The sequence below is a fragment of the Ranitomeya imitator genome, chromosome 5, assembly GCF_032444005.1.
Source record: "Ranitomeya imitator isolate aRanImi1 chromosome 5, aRanImi1.pri, whole genome shotgun sequence".
NCBI classification, from domain to species: domain Eukaryota; kingdom Metazoa; phylum Chordata; class Amphibia; order Anura; family Dendrobatidae; genus Ranitomeya; species Ranitomeya imitator.
The window spans coordinates 665,923,704-665,946,406 of record NC_091286.1 but is presented as its reverse complement, the minus strand read 5'-3'; the positions used below and the strand labels follow the sequence as shown (position 1 = coordinate 665,946,406).

General features: G+C 42.8%; 1 protein-coding gene across 1 annotated transcript in view; it reads left to right on the top strand.

The window, feature by feature from the left end:
- LOC138638727 (cytochrome P450 2K1-like) overlaps positions 1-14,274 on the top strand; it is a 58,731-nt gene extending 44,457 nt beyond the window's left edge. Inside the window, exons 3-4 of the mRNA XM_069728258.1 lie at positions 2,966-3,107; positions 13,322-14,274. Coding sequence (XP_069584359.1) covers positions 2,966-3,107; positions 13,322-13,500 — 321 coding nt within the window. The 3' untranslated portion in view covers positions 13,501-14,274. The remainder of the gene's footprint in view (positions 1-2,965; positions 3,108-13,321) is intronic.
- Positions 14,275-22,703: the final 8,429 nt, after the last annotated feature.

The following is a 22,703-nucleotide window of genomic DNA, read 5'->3' as shown; positions in this document are numbered from 1 at the left end:
TGGGTATCAGCGTACTCAGGACAAATTGGACAATAACTTTGGGGTCCAATTTGTCCTGTTACCCTTGGGAAAATTAAAATTTGGGGGCTAAAATATCATTTTCATGGAAAAAAATATATTTTTTATTTTTACGGCTCTGCATTATAAACTGTAGTGAAACACTTGGGGGTTCAAAGTTCTCACAACATATCTAGATAAGTTCCTTTGGGGGTCTAGTTTCCATTATAGGGTTACTTGTGAGGGGTTTCTACTGTTTAGGCACAACAGGGGCTCTGCAAATGCAACGTGATGCCTGCAGACCAATCCATCTAAGTCTGCATTCCAAACGGCGCTCCTTCCCTTTCGAGCTCTGCCATGCGCCGAAACAGTGGTTCCCCCCACATATTGGGTATCGGCGTACTCAGAACAAATTTTAAAACAACTTTTGGGGTCCAATTTGTCCTGTTACCCTTGGGAAAATAAATATTTTGGGGCTAAAATATCATTTTCGTGAAAAAAAAAAATATTTTTTATTTTCATGCCTCTGCCTTATAAACTGTAGTGAAACACTTGGGGGATTAAAGTTCTCACAACACATCTAGATAAGTTCCTTTGGGGGTCTAGTCTCCAATATGGGGTCATTTGTGGGGGGTTTCCACTGTTTAGGCACATCAGGAGCTCTCCAAACGCGACATGGGTTCCAATCTCAATTCCAGCAAATTTTGCATTGTAAAGTCAAATGGCGCTCCTTCCCTTCCGAGCTCTGCCATGCGCCCAAACAGTGGATTACCCCCACACACAGGGTATCAGCGTACTCATGACAAATTGCACAACAACTTTTGCGGTCAAATTTGTCCTGTCACTCTTGGAAAAATAAAAAATTGGGGGCAAAAAATCATTTTTTTTTTTTTTTTAAATGATTTTATTTTACGGCTCTACATTATAAACTTCTGTGAAGCACTTGGAGGTTCAAAGTGCTCACCACACATCTAGATTAGTTCCTTATAGGGTCTATTTTCCAAAATGGTGTCACTTGTGTTGGGTTTCCACTGTTTAGGTACATCAGGGGCTCTCCAAACGCAACATGGTGTCCGATCTCAATTCCAGCAAATTTTGCATTGAAAAGTCAAATGGCGCTCCTTCCCTTCTGAGCTCTGCCATGTGCCCAAACAATGGTTTACCCCAACATTTGGGGTATCGGCATACTCAGGATAAATTGTACAACGACTTTTGTGGTCCAATTTCTCCTGTTACCCTTGTTAAAATAAAATAAATTGGATCTGAAGTAAAAATTTTGTGAAAAAAAAATGTTCAATTTTTTTTAAACATTCCAAAAATTCCTGTGAAGCACCTGAAGGGTTAATAAACTTTTTGAATGTGGTTTTGAGTAGTTTGATGGGTGCAGTTTTTAGAATGATGTCACTTTTGGGCATTTTCTGTCATATAAACCCCTCAAAGTCACTTCAAGTGTGAGGTGGTCCCTAAAAAACATGGTTTTGCAAATTTTGTTGTAAAAATGAGAAATCGCTGGTCAACTTTTAACCTTTATAACTCCCTAACAAAAAAAAATTAATGTTTCCAAAGTTGTGCTAATGTAAAGCAGACATGTAGGAAATGTTGCTTATTAACTAAATTATGTGATATATCTCAAATTTAAGGGCATAAAAACTAAAAGTTTGAAAATTGCTAAATTTTCACAATTTTCGCCAAATTTCCATTTTTTTACAAATAAATGCAAGTCGAAGAAATTTTACCACTATCATAAAGTACAATATGTCTCGAGAAAACAGTCTCAGAATCACCAGGGTCCGTTGAAGCTTTCAGAGTTATGACATCATAAAGTGACAGTGGTCAGAATTGTAAAAATTGGCCCTGTCACTTAGGTGAAAACAGGCTTCGGGGTGAAGGGGTTAAAGTCTGGTCCCTTACTGTATGACGTTAATAACAGAATAATTTTTTGTGGCCTGTGGATCTTCCTCTACAGTTTATTTTCAACCAAACAAAAGACAAAGTGTGATACGGCGAGTTGTCTAACTTTTTGCAAATGAAAAATTATGTAAATTATATAAATTTGTAATGGTAATACCAAATGTGTATAGGCTTTGGTGTTGTCTGTTCTATTGCTTTACTACAAGTATCATAAAAATGTCAACTATATATATATATTTTTTTTTCTGCTACTGCATTCTGAGACCCATACATTTTTCATTTTTCTTTGACATTGACAGGTGGGGAGAAATAAGTTCTATTGACATATAGTTTTTTTTTTAACACAAACTAACCCTCAGTTTTTGGCTTTGTTATGGTATTCTTAGGCCAAGTGCTGTGTCATTTAGATTGCACTTTGCAGTCCATTTTGGTTGGATGAGTTCCCTATATGAATTTTTTCATTGCTTACGATTTGTGAACAATAAAATATTTTATTTAATGAAAAATAAAACATTTATGTTTAATTTATTTATTTTCTAAACCTTATTCAGCTGCATTAGCAGCCTTAAAGGGAATCTGTCAGCAGGTTTTTGCTAGGTAATCTGATGAGAATATGAGATAGGGGTAAAAACACAGAATTTAATGATGTGTCACTTATAAGGCAGCGTGCTGTTGTTTACTTACAGGGAAGGTTTTATCACCAGGACATTATCATTGCTGTGATTAGCTGGTAGTGTGAGCACTGGCCTGACTCCACCCCTCCTGTGATAAGATCACATTCAGTAGGCAATGTAAATACTGAGCATGGTGGAGGTGGGGTTAGCTGTGGTGGAGGTGAGGGCAGCTTTCTCAGCTTTGCTTCACACTTAACTCTGATTGTGTAAGAACCTCTACACCCAGTAAATGAAGTGGATATTTAGATTTAAGGTCTCTGCCTACATTATGCTCCTCTCAGAAGAGGTAGCAAAAACTTGTTGACAAATTCCCTTTAAATAAATAAAGCCCAAGGAGGGAAGTCCCAATTAAATATGACTTACGCAAATGTTGAACCTTTCAGGGAATCCAGGTGATCCCACTGCTGACCTCCGTACTTTATGATAAGGATCACTTTGTAAAAGCCGACGAGTTCTACCCAGAACACTTTTTGGATTCCTGTGGAAAGTTTGTAAGGAATGAAGCGTTCATACCTTTTTCTGCCGGTGAGTTATTCTTTTATCACTTTGGAGGAGAGATGAGAGCAAATAAGAACATTTCTCCATCATCACATTCACTAAATTAATAGAAATGTTTTATAAATAGTGTTGAGCGATACCTTCCGATATTTGAAAGTATCGGTATCGGATAGTATCGGTCGATATCCCAAAAATATCGGATATCGCCGATACCGATCCCTGATACCAATGCAAGTCAATGGGAGACAAATATCGGAAGTGATCCTGGATGGTTCACAGGGTCTCAAGGAGAGGAAACTGTCCTTCAGGCCCTGGGATCTATATTCATGTAAAAAATAAAGAATAAAAATAAAAAATATGGATATACTCACCCCTCCGACGAACCCTGGCTGTCACCGCTGCAAGCGTCTGCCTCCGTTCCTAAGAATTGGGCCGGGGACACACACAACGTATAAAAAAACGGTCCGTTTTTGACGGACGAGAATCGCACAAATGTTACCAAAACAGTGATCCGTGTGCAGTGCGAGGATGCGATTTTCTCGCATCAAATGATCCGTGTGACATCCGTGTGACATCCGTGTGACATCCGTATGGTGAGATTTTCTCACACACTTGCAAAATGAGCAAATAATGGCTGAGCCTTTCCTGTCACCTGCCCAATGCCTGAGAGTTTCTCGCAAGTCGCACTGATGGTCCGTGTGCTGTGCTATTTTTTTCTCACCCCCATAGACTTTCAGTGGCGATTCTCGGCCGAGAAACGCTGACAATCGCAGCATGCTGCGATTTCACTCGGATCCTGAATACGGCCGAGAAAATATCGGATGATGGGAGCTGCCCCATAGATTAACATTGGGACGAGTGCTATGCGATTTTTTATCGCATTGCACTCGTCCGTATTACGGTCTAGTGTGACCCCGGCCTTGCAGAGAGTGAAGGACCTTCGATGACGTTGCGGACAGGTGACCGCTCACGTGACCGCGACGTCATCGAAGGTCGTTCACTCACTGCATTCTTAGGAACGGAGGCGGACGCTCGCAGCGGTGACAGCCAGGGTTCGTCGGAGGGGTGAGTATATCCATATTTTTTATTTTTATTCTTTATTTTTTACATGAATATGGATCCCAGGTCTGCACACACCGAAAATAACTGGGAACTTATAGGAACTTCCGATTCCCGATATCACAAAAATATCGGAACTCGGTATCGGAATTGCGATACAGAAAATATCGACCGATACCCGATATTTTGTTATGATCTGGTGGTTTAGGAACAACATGGGACAAGCTCTGAAGGAGGTGGTATCTATAATGACCGCAAACCCTGAACCTAGCAGCGCAACTAATAATAGCCGTGGGGGGTACCTGACGCTCCCTAGACCCCTCGGCACAGCCTAAGATCTAACTTCCCCTAAAGATGGAAACAGGAAACCTATCTTGCCTCAGAGAAAATCCCCAAAGGATAGATAGCCCCCCACAAATATTGACGGTGAGAGGAGGGGAAAATAACATACGCAGAAATGAAATCAGATTTTAGCATAGAAGGCCATACTAGCTAGATAGATAGGACAGGAAATGATACTGTGCGGTCAGTATAAAAACTACAAAAAAATCCACACAGAGTTTACAAAAATCTCCACACCTGACTAAAGGTGTGGAGGGTAAATCTGCTTCCCAGAGCTTCCAGCTAACAGAAAAAATCCATACTGACAAGCTGGACAAAATATAGAATGCACAGAACAATAAGTCCACAACATGTGGACTGAAATGAGCAAAGCCAGGACTTATCTTTGCTGAACTGGTCAGGAAACCAGGGAAATCCAAGCAGAGATGTGAATCCAGCCAGGAAACATTGACAAGTGGCACTGGCTGAAGGGAAGAGCCAGGAATAAAAGCCGAGCAGAAAGACAATTAGTGGAAGCAGCTGCAGACTACTAAATCCAGGGAGCAGCCATTCCACTTAAAACCACCGGAGGGAGCCCAAGAGCAGAACTCACAAAAGTGCCACTTACAACCACCGGAGGGAGCCCAAGAGCGGAATTCACAACAGTACCCCTCCTTGAGGAGGGGTCACCGAACCCTCACCAGAGCCCCCAGGCCGATCAGGATGAGCCAAATGAAAAGCACGAACCAAATCGGCGGCATGGACATCGGAGGCAACAACCCAAGAATTATCCTCCTGGCCATAACCCTTCCACTAGACAAGATACTGAAGCCTCTGCCTCGAAAAACGAGAATCCAAAATTTTCTCAACCTCACATTCCAACTCTCCCTCAACCAACACCGGGGCAGGAGGTTCAACCAAGGGAACAACGGGCACCACATATCTCCGCAACAAAGATCTATGGAAAACATTATGAATGGCAAAAGAGGCTGGAAGAGCCAAACGAAAAGACACCGGATTGATAATTTCAGAAATCTTATAAGGACCAATAAACCGAGGCTTGAACTTAGGGGAACAAACCTTCATAGGAACATGACGAGAAGACAACCAAACCAAATCCCCCACACGAAGCCGGGGACCAACAAACCGACGGCGGTTAGCAAAGCGTTGAGCCTTTTCCTGAGACAAAGTCAAATTGTCCACCACATAAGTCCAAATCTGCTGCAGCCTGTCCACCACAGAATCCACACCAGGACAATCAGAAGGCTCAACCTGCCCCGAAGAAAAACGAGGATGAAAACCAAAATTACAAAAGAAAGGTGAAACCAAAGTAGCCAAACTAGCCCTATTATTAAGGGCAAACTTGGCAAACGGCAAGAAAGCCACCCAATCATCCTGATCAGCAGACACAAAGCATCTCAAATAGGTTTCCAAGGTCTGATTAGTTCGCTCAGTTTGGCCATTAGTCTGAGGATGAAACGCCGAAGAAAAAGACAAATCAATGCCCATCCTAGCGCAAAAGGCCCGCCAAAACCTAGAGACAAACTGAGAACCTCTTCAAGATAGAAGGGACAGCGCACCAGTCGGGTGTTTTAAGGTCCAAAAATCTTTATTCCAGCCATAGTAAACAGCAACGTTTCGACCGTACAGTCGGTCTTTTTCAAGCATACACCAAAGTGTTTGGGGCCGTCTTAAATAGTGTGGACACCACGCAGGGAGCCAATCACCATTATAGACCCACCCCCTTAACCATATACTATATACAAACAATAAAAACAGTCCCAAACGGGACATCAAACATATGTGCATTATTTAAAACTAAATCATCGCTGCATGCATACATGCCTCTAATAGCGTACAGTAGTCTAAAAGTAAGTTGTTCATCTTCTGATTGTCTTACGAATATGTGCTGCTTATCCGTCTCCATAGTAGCGAAACACCAATAGTGGACACTTCCTGTGTATTCCTGCCCATTCATGTCCATTGGCTCCATATTCCACCTTCAACCAATCTGTTTAACTGATATATTTTATGTGGCACAGCACCACCAATAAGGTTGAATCTATCAAAAGGAGTATACTCGTCCTCATATATCTCAGATACTCATAGGGTCCGCACACTTACCGGCAGACGCGGGCTTCCGTCATGGAGTGCAGGTGTCAGCGCTCAGCGTCATAGCCACGCCCCGTCACATGATCGGGACGGAGCTGCAGCCAGATGCGAGGCACCTCTGCAGCACCTCCCGCCGGTCCCACGTGACTGCTTTCAGCGTCGGTAACCCAGGAGACAGCAGCGCATAGAATCTCATAGAATATGGCAGATTCGGGCATCCGTAATGAAGTGCAAACGTCTGCGCCCTACGTCATCGCCACGCCCCATCTCATAAATGGGATGAAGCTGCAGCTCAACGCAAGGCACTTCTGTAGCACCTCCCACCGGACTCTCATGACTACCTTAGACGTCAGTAACCACGGAAATATCAGCACATAATAATAGAGTCCGCACTCGTTCTTAGTCAACTCTCTTAGCATTGAGCAAAAGATAATAGGATTACATATTACAATGATATAGATATAAATCAATCAGATACACATAGCGTAAAACTCATTAATCCCATCTACACATCACAAGTGTTAGAAGAAGATATACAGCGCATCTCTATAGAGGCAAATACATACAAGACAGCACAACAGATGGTACAAGAGATGGGACAGTCGGAGAAAATAAATAATAAATCAAAAATATGCATTTTAACCTGTATATTGTAATATAGCGTGCTAGATGAGCACTCCAATCTCATTCTAAATCTTATTGCATAGTGCGCCGACTGTCTCATCCAGTGTCCATCTGAAAGAGCAAAAAAAGAAATTATATAAAAATACATATAAATGTATGGTATTTTAAAACAATACAGATGCCATATTCGGGAGGGGAGCAGGGTATATATATTCCAATCATCTAGGGGTACATATATGCGGGTTGTATTCTAGATTCAAACCCCTAGGTTGTAATGTACCTAGCGTATATATCCATCTCATTTCTTTAGCTTTAAGTATCCCTAATCTGTCTCCACACCTTCTCAAAACCGGAACACTATCAATAACTCTGAATCTCAACTGATTCACTAGATGCTTATTGTCTAAAAAATGTTTCGGAACCGGTAGCTCAGTAAGGCCCGTTCTGATAGTACTTTTATGTTTCCCTATGCGGGTCCTCACTTCAGTGGTTGTCTCCCCGATGTACACCAGTCCGCAGGGGCAAGTTATCATATAAATGACATAAGTGGACGCACAGGTGTATCTCTCTTTAATCTGGAATTTCTTCCCAGTGTGCGGATGGCAAAATGAATCCCCTTTAAGTAAGTTATTGCAACAAGTGCAACCCAGGCAAGGAAAATTTCCAATCCTAGGTGCGCTCAAAGTGCGTTGACTATTTATTTTTGATGTTCCAAAATCGGATTTCACTAGTTTGTCTCCTAAATTTTTACCCCTCCTATAGGACATCATTGGGATGGATTTGAAACTTGATATCTGGGTTAGACCTTGTTGTAAAAGGGTCCAATGTTTCTTAATGACACCACTTATTTTATTGCTTATCGGACTATAGGTGGAGACAAACGGTATCCTATCGCAGGCTTGTTTTTTAAAAGATTTTTTCCTAATGCTTTCTCGTGAGGAGTTGAGAGCTTTAATCTTAAATTCATTAACATTATTAGCAGGGTACCCTCTTTGTACAAATTTTGAGCACATTTCGTCTAATCTCAAATTCACCATATGTTCATCAGATACTATCCTGCGTACTCTCAATAATTGACTCCATGGGAGTGAGTCAATCATTCCTCTAGGATGGTTGCTGTCATAGAGCAGCAAACTGTTCCTGTCTGTTTCTTTTACAAATAAATCTGTCCTCAGCTTATTCCTTTCTTTATAAACCAAGGTATCCAGAAATTGTATTTGAGCAATTGAACTCATCAGAGTGAACTGCAATTCTGAATAAACTCCATTTAGATAATTGTGGAAGGATTCTAAATCACTCTGGCTACCCTTGATAGTGTTCCGGTTTTGAGAAGGTGTGGAGACAGATTAGGGATACTTAAAGCTAAAGAAATGAGATGGATATATACGCTAGGTACATTACAACCTAGGGGTTTGAATCTAGAATACAACCCGCATATATGTACCCCTAGATGATTGGAATATATATACCCTGCTCCCCTCCCGAATATAGCATCTGTATTGTTTTAAAATACCATACATTTATATGTATTTTTATATAATTTCTTTTTTTGCTCTTTCAGATGGACACTGGATGAGACAGTCGGCGCACTATGCAATAAGATTTAGAATGAGATTGGAGTGCTCATCTAGCACGCTATATTACAATATACAGGTTAAAATGCATATTTTTGATTTATTATTTATTTTCTCCGACTGTCCCATCTCTTGTACCATCTGTTGTGCTGTCTTGTATGTATTTGCCTCTATAGAGATGCGCTGTATATCTTCTTCTAACACTTGTGATGTGTAGATGGGATTAATGAGTTTTACGCTATGTGTATCTGATTGATTTATATCTATATCATTGTAATATGTAATCCTATTATCTTTTGCTCAATGCTAAGAGAGTTGACTAAGAACGAGTGCGGACTCTATTATTATGTGCTGATATTTCCGTGGTTACTGACGTCTAAGGTAGTCATGAGAGTCCGGTGGGAGGTGCTACAGAAGTGCCTTGCGTTGAGCTGCAGCTTCATCCCATTTATGAGATGGGGCGTGGCGATGACGTAGGGCGCAGACGTTTGCACTTCATTACGGATGCCCGAATCTGCCATATTCTATGAGATTCTATGCGCTGCTGTCTCCTGGGTTACCGACGCTGAAAGCAGTCACGTGGGACCGGCGGGAGGTGCTGCAGAGGTGCCTCGCATCTGGCTGCAGCTCCGTCCCGATCATATGACGGGGCGTGGCTATGACGCTGAGCGCTGACGCCTGCACTCCATGACGGAAGCCCGCGTCTGCCGGTAAGTGTGCGGACCCTATGAGTATCTGAGATATATGAGGACGAGTATACTCCTTTTGATAGATTCAACCTTATTGGTGGTGCTGTGCCACATAAAATATATCAGTTAAACAGATTGGTTGAAGGTGGAATATGGCGCCAATGGACATGAATGGGCAGGAATACACAGGAAGTGTCCCCTATTGGTGTTTCGCTACTATGGAGATGGATAAGCAGCACATATTCGTAAGACAATCAGAAGATGAACAACTTACTTTTAGACTACTGTACGCTATTAGAGGCATGTATGCATGCAGCGATGATTTAGTTTTAAATAATGCACATATGTTTGATGTCCCGTTTGGGACTGTTTTTATTGTTTGTATATAGTATATGGTTAAGGGGGTGGGTCTATAATGGTGATTGGCTCCCTGCGTGGTGTCCACACTATTTAAGACGGCCCCAAACACTTTGGTGTATGCTTGAAAAAGACCGATTGTACGGTCGAAACGTTGCTGTTTACTATGGCTGGAATAAAGATTTTTGGACCTTAAAACACCCGACTGGTGCGCTGTCCCTTCTATCTTGAAGCTGTTACTATATCCAGGAAGGGTTCCCTGGACGTGGAACGAGCGCCTTAAGAAAGTGAGTGCTGTCAGCCTTCTTTTACTTTATAAACTGAGAACCTCTGTCAGACACAATATTCTCAGGAATGCCATGCAAACAAACCACATGCTGAAAAAACAACGGAACCAAATCAGAGGAGGAAGGCAACTTAGGCAAAGGTACCAAATATACCATTTTAGAGAACCGGTCACAAACCACCCAGATAACAAAAATCTTCTGGGAAACAGGAAGATCTGAAATAAAATCCATGGAAATATGCGTCCAGGGCCTCTCAGGGATCGGCAAAGGCAAAAGCAACCCACTAGCGCGGGAACAGCAAGGCTTGGCCCGGGCGCAAGTCCCACAGGACTGCACAAAAGCACGCACATCCCGCGACAAGGAAGGCCACCAAAAGGACCTAGCAACCAAATCTCTGGTACCAAAAATCCCAGGATGACCAGCCAACACTGAACAATGAACCTCAGAAATTACCCTACTTGTCCATCTATCAGGAACAAACAGCTTCCCCACAGGACAGTGATCAGGTTTATCAGCCTGAAATTCCTGAAGCACCCACCGCAAATCAGGGGAGATGGCAGAAAGAATCACCCCTTCCTTAAGAATGCCAACCGGCTCAAGGACTCCAGGAGAATCAGGCAAAAAACTCCTAGAGAGGGCATCAGCCTTTACATTCTAAGAACCCGGAAGATACGAGACCACAAAATCAAAACGGGAGAAAAACAGGGACCATCGAGCCTGTCTAGGGTTCAGCCGCTTGGCCGACTCGAGGTAAATCAGATTCTTATGATCAGTCAAGACCACGATGCGGTGTTTGGCTCCCTCAAGCCAATGTCGCCACTCCTCAAATGCCCACTTCATAGCCAACAACTCACGATTGCCGACGTCATAATTGCGCTCCGCAGGCGAAAACTTTCTGGAAAAAAAAGCACACGGTTTCATCAAAGAACCATCAGAATTCCTCTGAGACAAAACGGCCCCTGCCCCAATCTCAGAAGCGTCAACCTCAACCTGAAAAGGAAGAGAAACATCCGGCTGACGCAACACAGGGGCAGAAGTAAATCGGCGTTTAAGCTCCCGAAAGGCCTCAACAGCCTCAACAGACCAATTCGTCACATCAGTGCCTTTTTTCGTCAAATCAGTAAGAGGCTTAACCACACTGGAAAAGTTGGCAATGAAACGGCGATAGAAATTAGCAAAGCCCAAAAATTTCTGAAGGCTCTTCACAGATGTGGGTTGAATCCAGTCATGAATGGCTTGGACCTTCACAGGATCCATTTCCATAGACGAGGGAGAAAAAATAAAACCCATAAAAGAGACCTTCTGAACTCCGAATAGGCACTTAGACCCCTTCACAAATAAAGCATTATCACGAAGGATCTGGAATACCATCCTGACCTGCTTCAGATGAGACTCCCAATCATCGGAAAAAATCAAAATATCATCCAAATATACAACCATGAATTTATGAAGATAATTGCGGAAAATATCATGCATGAAAGATTGGAACATAGATGGAGCATTAGAGAGCCCGAATTGCATCACAAGGTATTCAAAATGGCCTTCGGGCGTATTAAATGCAATTTTCCATTCGTCACCCTGTTTAATACGAACAAGATTATATGCCCCTCGAAGGTCAATCTTAGTAAACCAACTAGCCCCCTTAATCAGAGCAAACAAATCAGAAAGCAAAGGCAAGGGGTATTGGAATTTGACCGTGATCTTATTAAGAAGACGATAATCTATACAGGGTCTCAAGGAGCCATCCTTCTTAGCAACAAAAAAGAAACCCGCTCCCAATGTTGATTAAGAGGGCCAAATATCCCCCTTCTCCAAAGACTCCTTAACATATCTCCGCATGGCGGCATGCTCTGGCACAGACAGATTGAAAAGTTGGCCCTTGGGGAACTTGCAACCAGGAATCAAGTTAATAGCACAATCACAGTCCCTGTGCGGTGGAAGGGAACTGGACTTGGGCTCATCAAATACATCCTGGAAATCCGACAAAAACTCAGGGACCTCAGAAGAGGGGGAAGAGGAAATTGACATCAAAGGAACGTCACTATGTACCCATTGACAACCCCAACTAGTCACAGACATAGTTTTCCAATCCAGCACCGGATTATGTTCCTGTAACCGTGGAAAACCCAGTACAACAACATCATGCAGGTTATGCAACACCAGAAAACGGCAATCTTCCTGATGTGCTGGGGCCACGTACATAGTCATCTGCGTCCAGTACTGAGGTTTATCCTTGGCCAAGGGTGTAGCATCAATACCCCTCAAAGGAATAGGGCTCTGCAAAGGCTGCAAGGAAAAACCACAGCGCCTGGCGAATTCTAAGTCCATTAAATTCAGGGCAGCGCCTGAATCCACAAATGCCATGACAGAAAAGGACGACAATGAGCAAATCAGGGTCACAGATAAGAGAAATTTAGGCTGTATAATACTAATGGTAACAGACCTAGCGACTCTCTTAGTACGCTTAGGGCAATCAGAGATAACATGAGCAGAATCACCACAGTAAAAATACAGCCTACTATGACGTCTGAATTCCTGCCGTTCTGTTCTAGTCAAAATCCTATCACATTGCATAGGCTCAGGACTCTGCTCAGAGGACACTGCCATATGGTGCACAGCTTTGCGCTCGCGCAGACGCCGATCAATCTGAATGGCTAGAGACATAGATTCGCTCAAACCGGCAGGCGTAGGGAAGCCCACCATAACATCTTCAAGGGCTTCAGAAAGACCTTTTCTGAAAATTGCAGCCAGAGCCTCCTCATTCCATTTAGTGAGCACAGACCATTTTCTAAATTTCTGGCAGTATAATTCTGCCGCTTCCTGACCTCGACACAGGGCCAACAGGGTTTTTTCTGCATGATCCACAGAATTAGGTTCGTCATACAATAATCCGAGCGCTTGAAAAAATGCATCTACATTCAATATAGCCAATAATCTTCTCCCTATGAGGCTGTACCATGAGGGTACATTTATGATTTATGTGGGCTATGCTTTGGGAAAATGTAAGAATCTGAATGGAGACAGTTTCTTCCTTTTGGGGAATCTGTGTGAGGTGAGGATGGTTGTGCCTCCATATCTAAATTTTGAGTTGACATTTATCAGATTGAAATCTTACAATTTTGTTAGAACAACCTATTTTGAATTGATATAGCATCTTTTGCTTTAGCCATGGATCAATATAAACTTTTCATCCTTTTCCACATATTTCATTGCTGTAGGTAAGAGAAGTTGCGCTGGAGAAAATTTGGCTAAAATAGAGCTGTACCTGTTCTTCACGAGACTGCTGCAGAACTTCACGTTTAAGGCTCCTCCTGGGGCTACACTAGACCTGACTCCAGCCATTGGATTCACAACCGGTCCAGTGCCTTACAAGATGTGTGCTATTCCTCGTGTGTGAACACTTTGTCACCTACACTGAAAAACCTTAAAATGTTCCCTGTGAAAACAAGTTATCCACAGATTAAGTGATCATTGATTAATTGGGGGTGGGGGGGGCTCCTGCCACTGGGAACCACAACCCTTAGCAGAATGGGGCACTGAAGCTAAAGTAATTGTTGTAATCAAGAATTAAGCAACAACATTGATATAATTTTAAAGATCTATTAAATAAAATGTATTATTTTACATGTAAATCCATCGCATTTATAGCCACCTGATGAGCAATAGACGTGTATAATGATACTACATTGCACCCAAACTATGAATATTGAGAGGACCATTTCAGGTAATGTAAAATATGTAAAATGTCACCCGTGTCCTTAATGAGGCCTGGGACTCTCTGGACTAGAGGTTACAGGAGAGAATCGAGCCACTCTGCCAGTCTCTCACCAAGTGACTCAATACCAGATGAGAGTTCATTAATTGGTGGGAACCTCAGCCAATAGCAGAAGAGGACACTTCTATCCTTGTTAGAATAGATCTGTAATGTGTACACACGACCATGTCTCCATGAACTCCCTATTGGGCTGCGAGAGCTGCTCTTGGCGCCATAGAGAATGACTAGAGCAGTAGTTGGGAAATTGAACTGATGCATCATATTGTAATGGGGATAATATGACAAAACTGTCAAATTCAGAATTCAAAAGATTCACTCTTCTCTTGTGAGAATTATTATTTTATTTTTTAAAACCCTTTACAATCCTTTTAAGCTTGGTAAGTTGGCCGCTACTTTTCTAGAGTCACACAAATCAAATTGAGAGAAAACCAGGGCAAATTAATCTCTACTATCCTATACCTTTTTTTTAGTATACAGTGAGTTTCAATAATGATTCTAACTAATGTTTTATATACCGTATATACTCGAGTATAAGCCGACCCGAGTATAAGCTTATTGACTTGAGTATAAGCCTAGGGTGGAAAATGCAGCAGCTATCGGTAAATGTCAAAAATAAAAATAGATACCAATAAAAGTAAAATTAATTGAGACATCAGTAGGTTAAGTGTTTTTGAGTATGCCACATATAATGCTCCATTCATTTCATTATTGCCCTATAGATGCTCCATATAAAACTTTGCCACATAGTATGCTCCATACATTTCATTATTGCCCCATAGATGCTCCATATAAAACTGTGCCACATATAATGCTCCATACATTTCATTATGGCTCCATACATTTCATTATTGCCCCATAGATGCTCCATATAAAACTGTGCCATATAGAATGCTCCATACATTTCATTATGGCCCCATAGATGCTCCATATAAAACTGTGCCATATAGAATGCTGCTGCTGCTGCAATAAAAATAAAAAATGACATACTCACCTCTCCTTGCTTGCTGCCCGCTGCTCCTCAGCGTCCCGTCTCCCCGCACTGACTGTTCAGGCAGAGGGCGGCGCGCACACTAACACGTCATTGCACCCTCTGATCTGAACAGTCACTGCAAGAGGACAGGAAGACGGAGCGGCTCCTGGCGGGGTCCCTGGCAGCTTCTCCCGGACAGATGACCTCAGGGAGCCGGCAGCTTCTTCCTCTGTTCAGCGGTCACATGGTACTGCTCATTACAGGAATGAATATGTGGCTCCACCCCTATGGAAGTGGAGTCCATATTCATTACTTTAATGAGCGGTACCATGTAACCGCTGAAAAGAGGAAGAAGGTGTCGGCTCCCGGAGACCATGGGACAGGCAGGGACCGCGTCAAGGGCGCCAGGAGCAGGTGAGTATGCGACAGTCCTCTCTCCCCCTCACCCGCCGACCATGACTCGAGCATAAGCCGAGAGGGGCACTTTCAGCCCAAAAATTTGGGCTGAAAATCTCGGCTTATATTCGAGTATATACAGTACTTGTATCTGATATTTGTGAATCATCATAATTTTCCTAACACAAAAGATTCTTACTGCTGTGCAAACGCCTTCTGTCAGTGATTTTATGGATACACAAATTGCAGTTCACATTTTAACATTTTTCATCTATATGAGTTTTCTGATTTTGTATATTTACAGGACAGAAATTATTCACATTTTAACAGTAAAGGTCATTTTTATGGGCAGTATTTTGGTTAATAATTTTCAAACATTTTCCTGCCTTTTTGTCTAAATGTCTAATATTGCTTGTTTGATCGCGGCTTACTAGAAATGAGCAAATAAATTCAAATGATGTTGAATCCAACTTGAATTTTACACAAATCCACAGTCGTCAAAATGCAGGCTTTTTTTTAAATTCGCTTGATTGAAGATTCAGCAAATTGGTAGCTGATAGGCACGATTTTTCTGAACGATAAAGGGCCATGAAAAGGTTATTAAAAAGAGAAAGTTGCTCACCTCTCCCTGGATCTCTTTGGCCCCTCCACCACTCTCCTCCACCTGTTCGGTCAATGTCATATCTTATGAGACCCCATCGCTTGTACTGGAATCTTCGGGCCTCTCACACTGTGCTGGACTTGGTGTCTGGGAAGCAGAAAGGTCTTGTTGCACGTCATTATGTCATGATGCTGATAATCCCCCACTTGCATGTGCAGAGCCCTCCTGGGTGAAATAACCGCAGGAAGTATGGCACAGTGTGAAAGGCCCAAAGAATCCGATGCAAGTAGTGGGGAATCAGAAGATGAGGCAAGGAACACAAGGAGTGAGTAGCATTGGGGCCAGAAAGGAGAGCTCAGAGTGAGATTATGTATTTTTAATTTTTTACATATTACATTTATAACGCACTGGGGTCTTTAGACACCCCATTACATAATAAGGTACATTTAATTTGCATTGAATAACTTCTTCACTAATGGAGTTTGTTATGCTCTACGTGCCAGAAAGTTAACATCAGCCCTCAGCCATTGGTTTTCTCTATGTTGCTTATGAGAACTGTGGGGGACCTCCAAACATTTTTTCTTCATTTTTTTTTTAAAAGCAAACCTTTCAGCAGGATTTTGCTAAGCAAACTGCAGGCATTGAAAGGTTGGCGGTATTAAACTGATTAAAATGATACCTTGCGTGAAGAAATTTGACTTTTAGTTCTGGTGTAATCGGTGGAAGAAGTTTTCAGTTAATGACATGCTCATGCTCCGGGGCTGGACTGTAGGCAGATGCTTATCTTCTTTCTCTAAAGGCCCCTTCACATTAAGCGACGCTGCAGCGATACCGACAACGATCCAGATCGCTGCAGCGTCGCTGTTTGGTCTCTGGAGAGCTGTCACACAGACAGCTCTCCAGCGACCAACGATCCCGAAGTCCCTGGGTAACCAGGGTAAACATCGGTTAACTAAGCGCAGGGCCGCGCTTAGTAACCCGATGTTTACCCTGGTTACCAGCGTAAAAGTAAAAAAAAAACAACCACTACATACTTACCTACCGCTGTCTGTCCCCGGCGCTCTGCTTCTCTGCACTCCTCCTGTACTGGCTGTGAGCACAGTGGCCGGAAAGCAGAGCGGTGACGTCACCGCTCTGCTTTCTGGCTGACCGACGCTCACAGCCAGTACAGGAGGAGTGCAGAGCACAGCGCCGGGGACAGACAGCGGTAGGTAAGTATGTAGTGTTTTTTTTTTTTTTTTTACTTTTACGCTGGTAACCAGGGTAAACATCGGGTTACTAAGCGCGGCCCTGCGCTTAGTTACCCGATGTTTACCCTGGTTACCAGTGAAGACATCGCTGGATCGGTGTCACACACGCCGATCCAGCGATGTCCACGGGAGATCCAGCGACAAAATAAAGTTCTGGACTTTGTTCAGCGACCAACGATCTCCCAGCAGGGGCCTGATCGTTGGTCGCTGTCACACAGAACGATTTCCTTAACGATATCGTTGCTACGTCACAAAAAGCAACGATATCGTTAACGATATCGTTATGTGTGAAGGTACCTTAAGCCAGAGGGTCCAAAGAAAGACCTGCCAATAGGCCGCCCTGAAGAACAAACAGTCTGTCTCTCTGTCTCTATGATGAGGAACATGTTTGTGCTTCAGGGCGGGCCTGTGGGTACAATTATCAAGGTTAACAATAGCAGCCACTAGTGGACAAACTGTAAAAGGACAACAGGAATCCTGACAGGATGACTGAGGGCAGAAAGCTTTAGCGAAACCTGTCTTGAGGGCGGCAAAGCATCAACAGCCTCAATAGATGAAGATGAAACATCAGTACCCTTATTGGTCATACAGGTAAGAGTTTTGACTATGACATAAAATTTATTTATGAACTGACAATTACGATTAGTAGAGATGATCGAATAGTGAAATATTCGGATTCTGGAAAATCAGCACAAATTAATTCTAATATACGTGTATTTGTACCAAATAACCAATCCAATGTAAGACAATGGGAAAGTCGATTTTTTTTCTGCTTGACCCAACAAACAGTTCTGGGTTCATGGGAGAAAAGCTGAAATGGATGGGAAAGTGCTAGAACTAAATGGGAACATCATGGAGAGGATGCCTGCATGCCTTTCTGACTCACATGTGGTATCTAGGAATAATGTTGTCAGACTATTGCTACGGTTCTATGGATTTTTCAAAAGACCTACCAAAGCAAACCAACATTTTTTAAAGGGAAAAATGGAAAGAAACATTTTTTCCTTCATAATTATATATATATATATATATATATATATATATATATATATATATATATATATATATATATATATATAATGCTCTCCTTTATACCTCTCCTTTAGCATATGTTCACACGGAGCATTTTGGCTTTAGTTTTTCATTTAACCTTTGTGAGGTCTCTCTTCCTATATTTGTGAGGTCCCTCCCTTGTGCCAAATATTTAGCAAGATAGTGGAATACATATTCCCCATCCCTTCACAATGCCATTTCAAACATGCCCATTTAAATTTTGGGCTTTGCCCACCACCACCACCATGTCCACCACCATGTCCACCACCAGGTCATTATGCAGCCTCCCGCTTACAATTTGCAGGGTGCCAGCAGGTGCTGGGAAACCTGAGTTTGGTAAGGGCTCTCAGGTGGCCCTGTATCAGACATTTGGGAGAACTTTCGTCTACATTTGTGAGGTCCCTCCGTCATGCCAAATAAATAGCAAGATAGTGGAATCCATATTCCCCATCCCTTTACAATGCCAACTCAAACATGTCCATTTGAATTTTGGACAACGCCCGCCACCACCACCACCATGTCCACAGCCATGTCATTGTGCATCACTCAATTCACATTTTCAGAGGGTCACCAGATACCAAAAAACCTGCATTTTGTAAACTCAACAGTTCATTGTTGCCACCAGATCCCAAGCAACAACTGTCATAGCGGGTAAAGCCGCTGTAAGGTGAATATAATACAGCAGTTGGGAGAGCTGTATGATTAATGTAAGGAAATTGGATTGAACCAGACTCCAAAACCACTAGAATTAAATTCTGATTACATGCAAGTGAGGGCCTCTATTGTTCTTCTGTCAGGCATGAAACCCATGTCAGGAACATGTACAAGCCTCATTTTACTTGGAAGCAGCCTCCTCAAGGGAAAGAGACAAGAGTGTCATATTGACCTATCTGCACAAGCCTACTCACTTCTGGAAACTACCCAACCAGGCAGAATGTATCTTTTGCATGGTTTTGAGCATCAATGGAGTAATTACAGGATATATCCCAGAGCGTGTCGAGGTCTATGGAGTGTATTACTCAGGTGACAGGCAGTGCTACAGAGCTTAGATAAAGACTTTAGTGTGCCCATGTTCCAATATGTGCTGCGGCCTGAATAGGTCTGTGGAGAATATTAACCCAGTTTCTAAGACATGCTTAAAATGTACAGAAACTGGCAAGGGCAATACCCCACAACCATTTTTTTGTAAGGACCTAATTTTAGAAAATGTAAAGGAAGTGACAGTTTAATAAAGAGACAGTCTCATTTAGGAGCCTGGAAAACTCAGCAATAGTCTTTGTCCAGCATTGGACAATGTAAAGTGATCACACAGATGTATATCCTATCTAAGGCTACTTTCACACTAGCGTCGCTTGGCCTCCGTCGCAATTCGTCATTTTGGAGAAAAAACGCATCCTGCAAAGTTGCCCGCAGGATGCGTTTTTTCTCCATAGACTTTCATTAGTGACGCATTGCGATGGATTGCCACATGTCGCAACCGTCGGATGCGTTGTGTTTTGGCAGACCGTCGGCACAAAAAAACGCTACATGTAACTTTTTTTGTGCGTCATGTCCGCCTTTTCCAACCGCATATGCGCGGCCGGAACTCCGCCCCCTCCTCCCCGGGCCTTACAATGGGGCAGCGGATGCGTTGAAAAACACACTATTTATAGAACGCCACATCAGCTTGTGGCAGGCCAGTACACAAGACGTAGGAGCGCCGCTCTCTCCTCCCAGGTAACCTTATTTTCTACTATACCAGACACAGGGTGCCCATTTCTCTGAGCGCCACACTCATTGTTTGACTTTGGTGACCCCTACAGGGCTTCACGCCTTCCTCATCAGCAAGACGCAGTTGCGCCGCTGTTTCTCCCCTTTATGGTAATGACCCATTACAGGCACTACGGGGCACCTCTCCAAATATCATCCCTCACCACCCTACTTGTAATATTACAGGCTTTACCCTATAACGGATTTCCCTTTTGGCCATATTTCCTACCCAAACAACTACAAGACGCAGACGCACTGCCGTTTTTCACAACTAAGGTAATAATCTACTTCAGCCACGATAAGTCAGCACATATGGTCTTTCCATTTACCTACCACCATGGCTTTTTTCAGGCTATTTCCGTATACGAATCCCTCTCTTGGCTATTTTTATGGTCCCACCACCAACAAGACGCAGATGCGCCGCTAGTATTTCTTATTAAGGTAATGACCTATCCTAGTTATCAGAGGACACTCATCCTAATATATTAATATCAGTACTCATGCCATATATGATGTTACAGGCTATATCCATAAACAATTTATCTTGTGGGCCGTATTCACCATCAGTTGATCAGCAAGACGCTGTCGTGCCGCTGTCTTTTTTCTTTAAGGTAATTATTTACCACAATAGCCTTTGTACACCACCTAGGATATCTTTTTTCCTAATACTATACTGACTTTTCAGGTTGCACCTAAAGACGTATCATTCACTAGTAAGGTTGAGCGAAACGGGTCGAAATTGTTCAAAAGTCGCCGACTTTTGGCAAGGTCGGGTTTCATGAAACCCGACCCGACCCCAGTGGGGGGTCGGCCATGAAGTCGGCGATCTTTTGAATCTGGAATCGGAATTCCGATCCCGATTCCCGATATGTTTAAGATATCGGGAATTGGTATCGGAATTCAGATTAAAGTGTAAAATATAGAATTAAAATAAAAAATATTGCAATACTTACATTCCTAATAGGAATATACTCACCCTCGGAAGCGCCCTGCTTCCTTCCGACAGCCTTCCTTCCTAAGAATCAGCCCTTCCAGGACCTTCGGTGACGTCGCGGGTGACGTCGCGGCTTGTGATTGGCCGCGCGAGCGGTCACATGGGCGGCCGCGCGGCCAATCACAAGCCGCGACGTCACCCGCGACGTCACCGAAGGTCCTGGAAGGCTGATTCTAAGGAAGGAAGGTTCCCGGTTAGTACCAGGGCGCGTCAGAGGGTAAGTATAAGGATATTTTTTATTTTAATTCTATATTTTACACTTAAATATGGATCCCAGGGCCTGAAGGAGAGTTTCCGCTCCTTCAGACCCTGGGAACCATGGAAACCCAATGCACTGCATTGGGTTTTGAGTTTCGGCCGACCCCGACCCCGACTTTTTTATAGGATCGGCCGATTTCACTCGACCCGACTTTTCCAAAAGTCGGGTTTCGTGAAACCCGACCCGATCCTATAAAAGTGAAGGTCGCTCAACCCTATTCACTAGGTTACACTCATTAGGAAGTAATACCTGGTAATTAACCCTTATATAATTATAACTATAAACTATCCACTAAGTGACCACATTGTACTAACATTATTCATATTCCTTCCAGCCCCTGGATACAACAGGGACAACGCCCTTTCTATTATTTTCTACTTAAACCTGGATTTAGGTAATAATCATATCTTCATCATTAGAGGTTCTCATAGACACCATGTCTCTAGACATACTCCCCGAACACCACGCCAGTAGTCTAGCCTCCGGATTTTGTATCACTTGGGGATAATTAGCTACAGTATATAACTAATTGTACTTGATGTCTTTCATTAGTCTTTGCTAAAATGTATATTGTTATGTATTTTGTTCTATATATCTCTAGATGTGTATATATATATATATTGTTTTTATGTCCACAGTGTGACCCTAGAGTAAGACCCGGGAGGGTCGAAACGTCACCATTCTGAGTCGCATACACAATTTGTAACAATTGCCTTGTGTTTTGATCCGATGTTATTTCTTTATTTGAATAAATTAGCAAATTTCAAAAGTTACATTTCTGCTCTAAGGCTGGTTTCACATTGGTGTTTTTTCGGGTGCGTTTTTGCGGTAAAAAACGCAAAAAAATGCATGGTGAAAAAACGCATGTAAACACGTGTAAACGCTGCGTTTTTTTGACGCATGCATTTTTGCATGTGGTGAAAAAAACGCGGCGTTTTACCGCGTTTACATGCATTTTTTCATGCGTTTGCGTTTTTTAAACGCATGCAGATAAATGTGTGACAGCTGTCAATCATCAAAATAAAGTAAAAAACCCACTATAAACAGAAATAGTTAGGGTTAGGGGTAGGGTTAGGGGTAGGGATCATAACCCTAACCCTAAAGGGATCCTACCCCTAACCCTACCCCTAACCCTAAGGGATCCTAACCCTAACCCTAACCCTAACCCTACCCCTAACCCTAACCCTAAGGGATCCTAACCCTAACCCTACCCCTAACCCTAACCCTAAGGGATCCTAACCCTAACCCTACCCCTACCCCTAACCCTACCCCTAACCCTACCCCTACCCCTACCCCTAACCCTAACTATAAAGGGATTAGGGTTAGGGTTAGGGTTAGGATCCCTTAGGGTTAGGGGTAGGGTTAGGGTTAGGGGTAGGGTTAGGGGTAGGGTTAGGGTTAGGATCCCTTAGGGTTAGGGGTAGGGTTAGGGTTAGGGGTAGGGTTAGGTTCCCTTTATCACCTTTATGTTGGGGGGTGGCATATCAGTGTGTTTTCTGGTTTTTTAATAAAAAAAGCATGCGTTTTTTACCGCATAAAACGCATGCACCAAA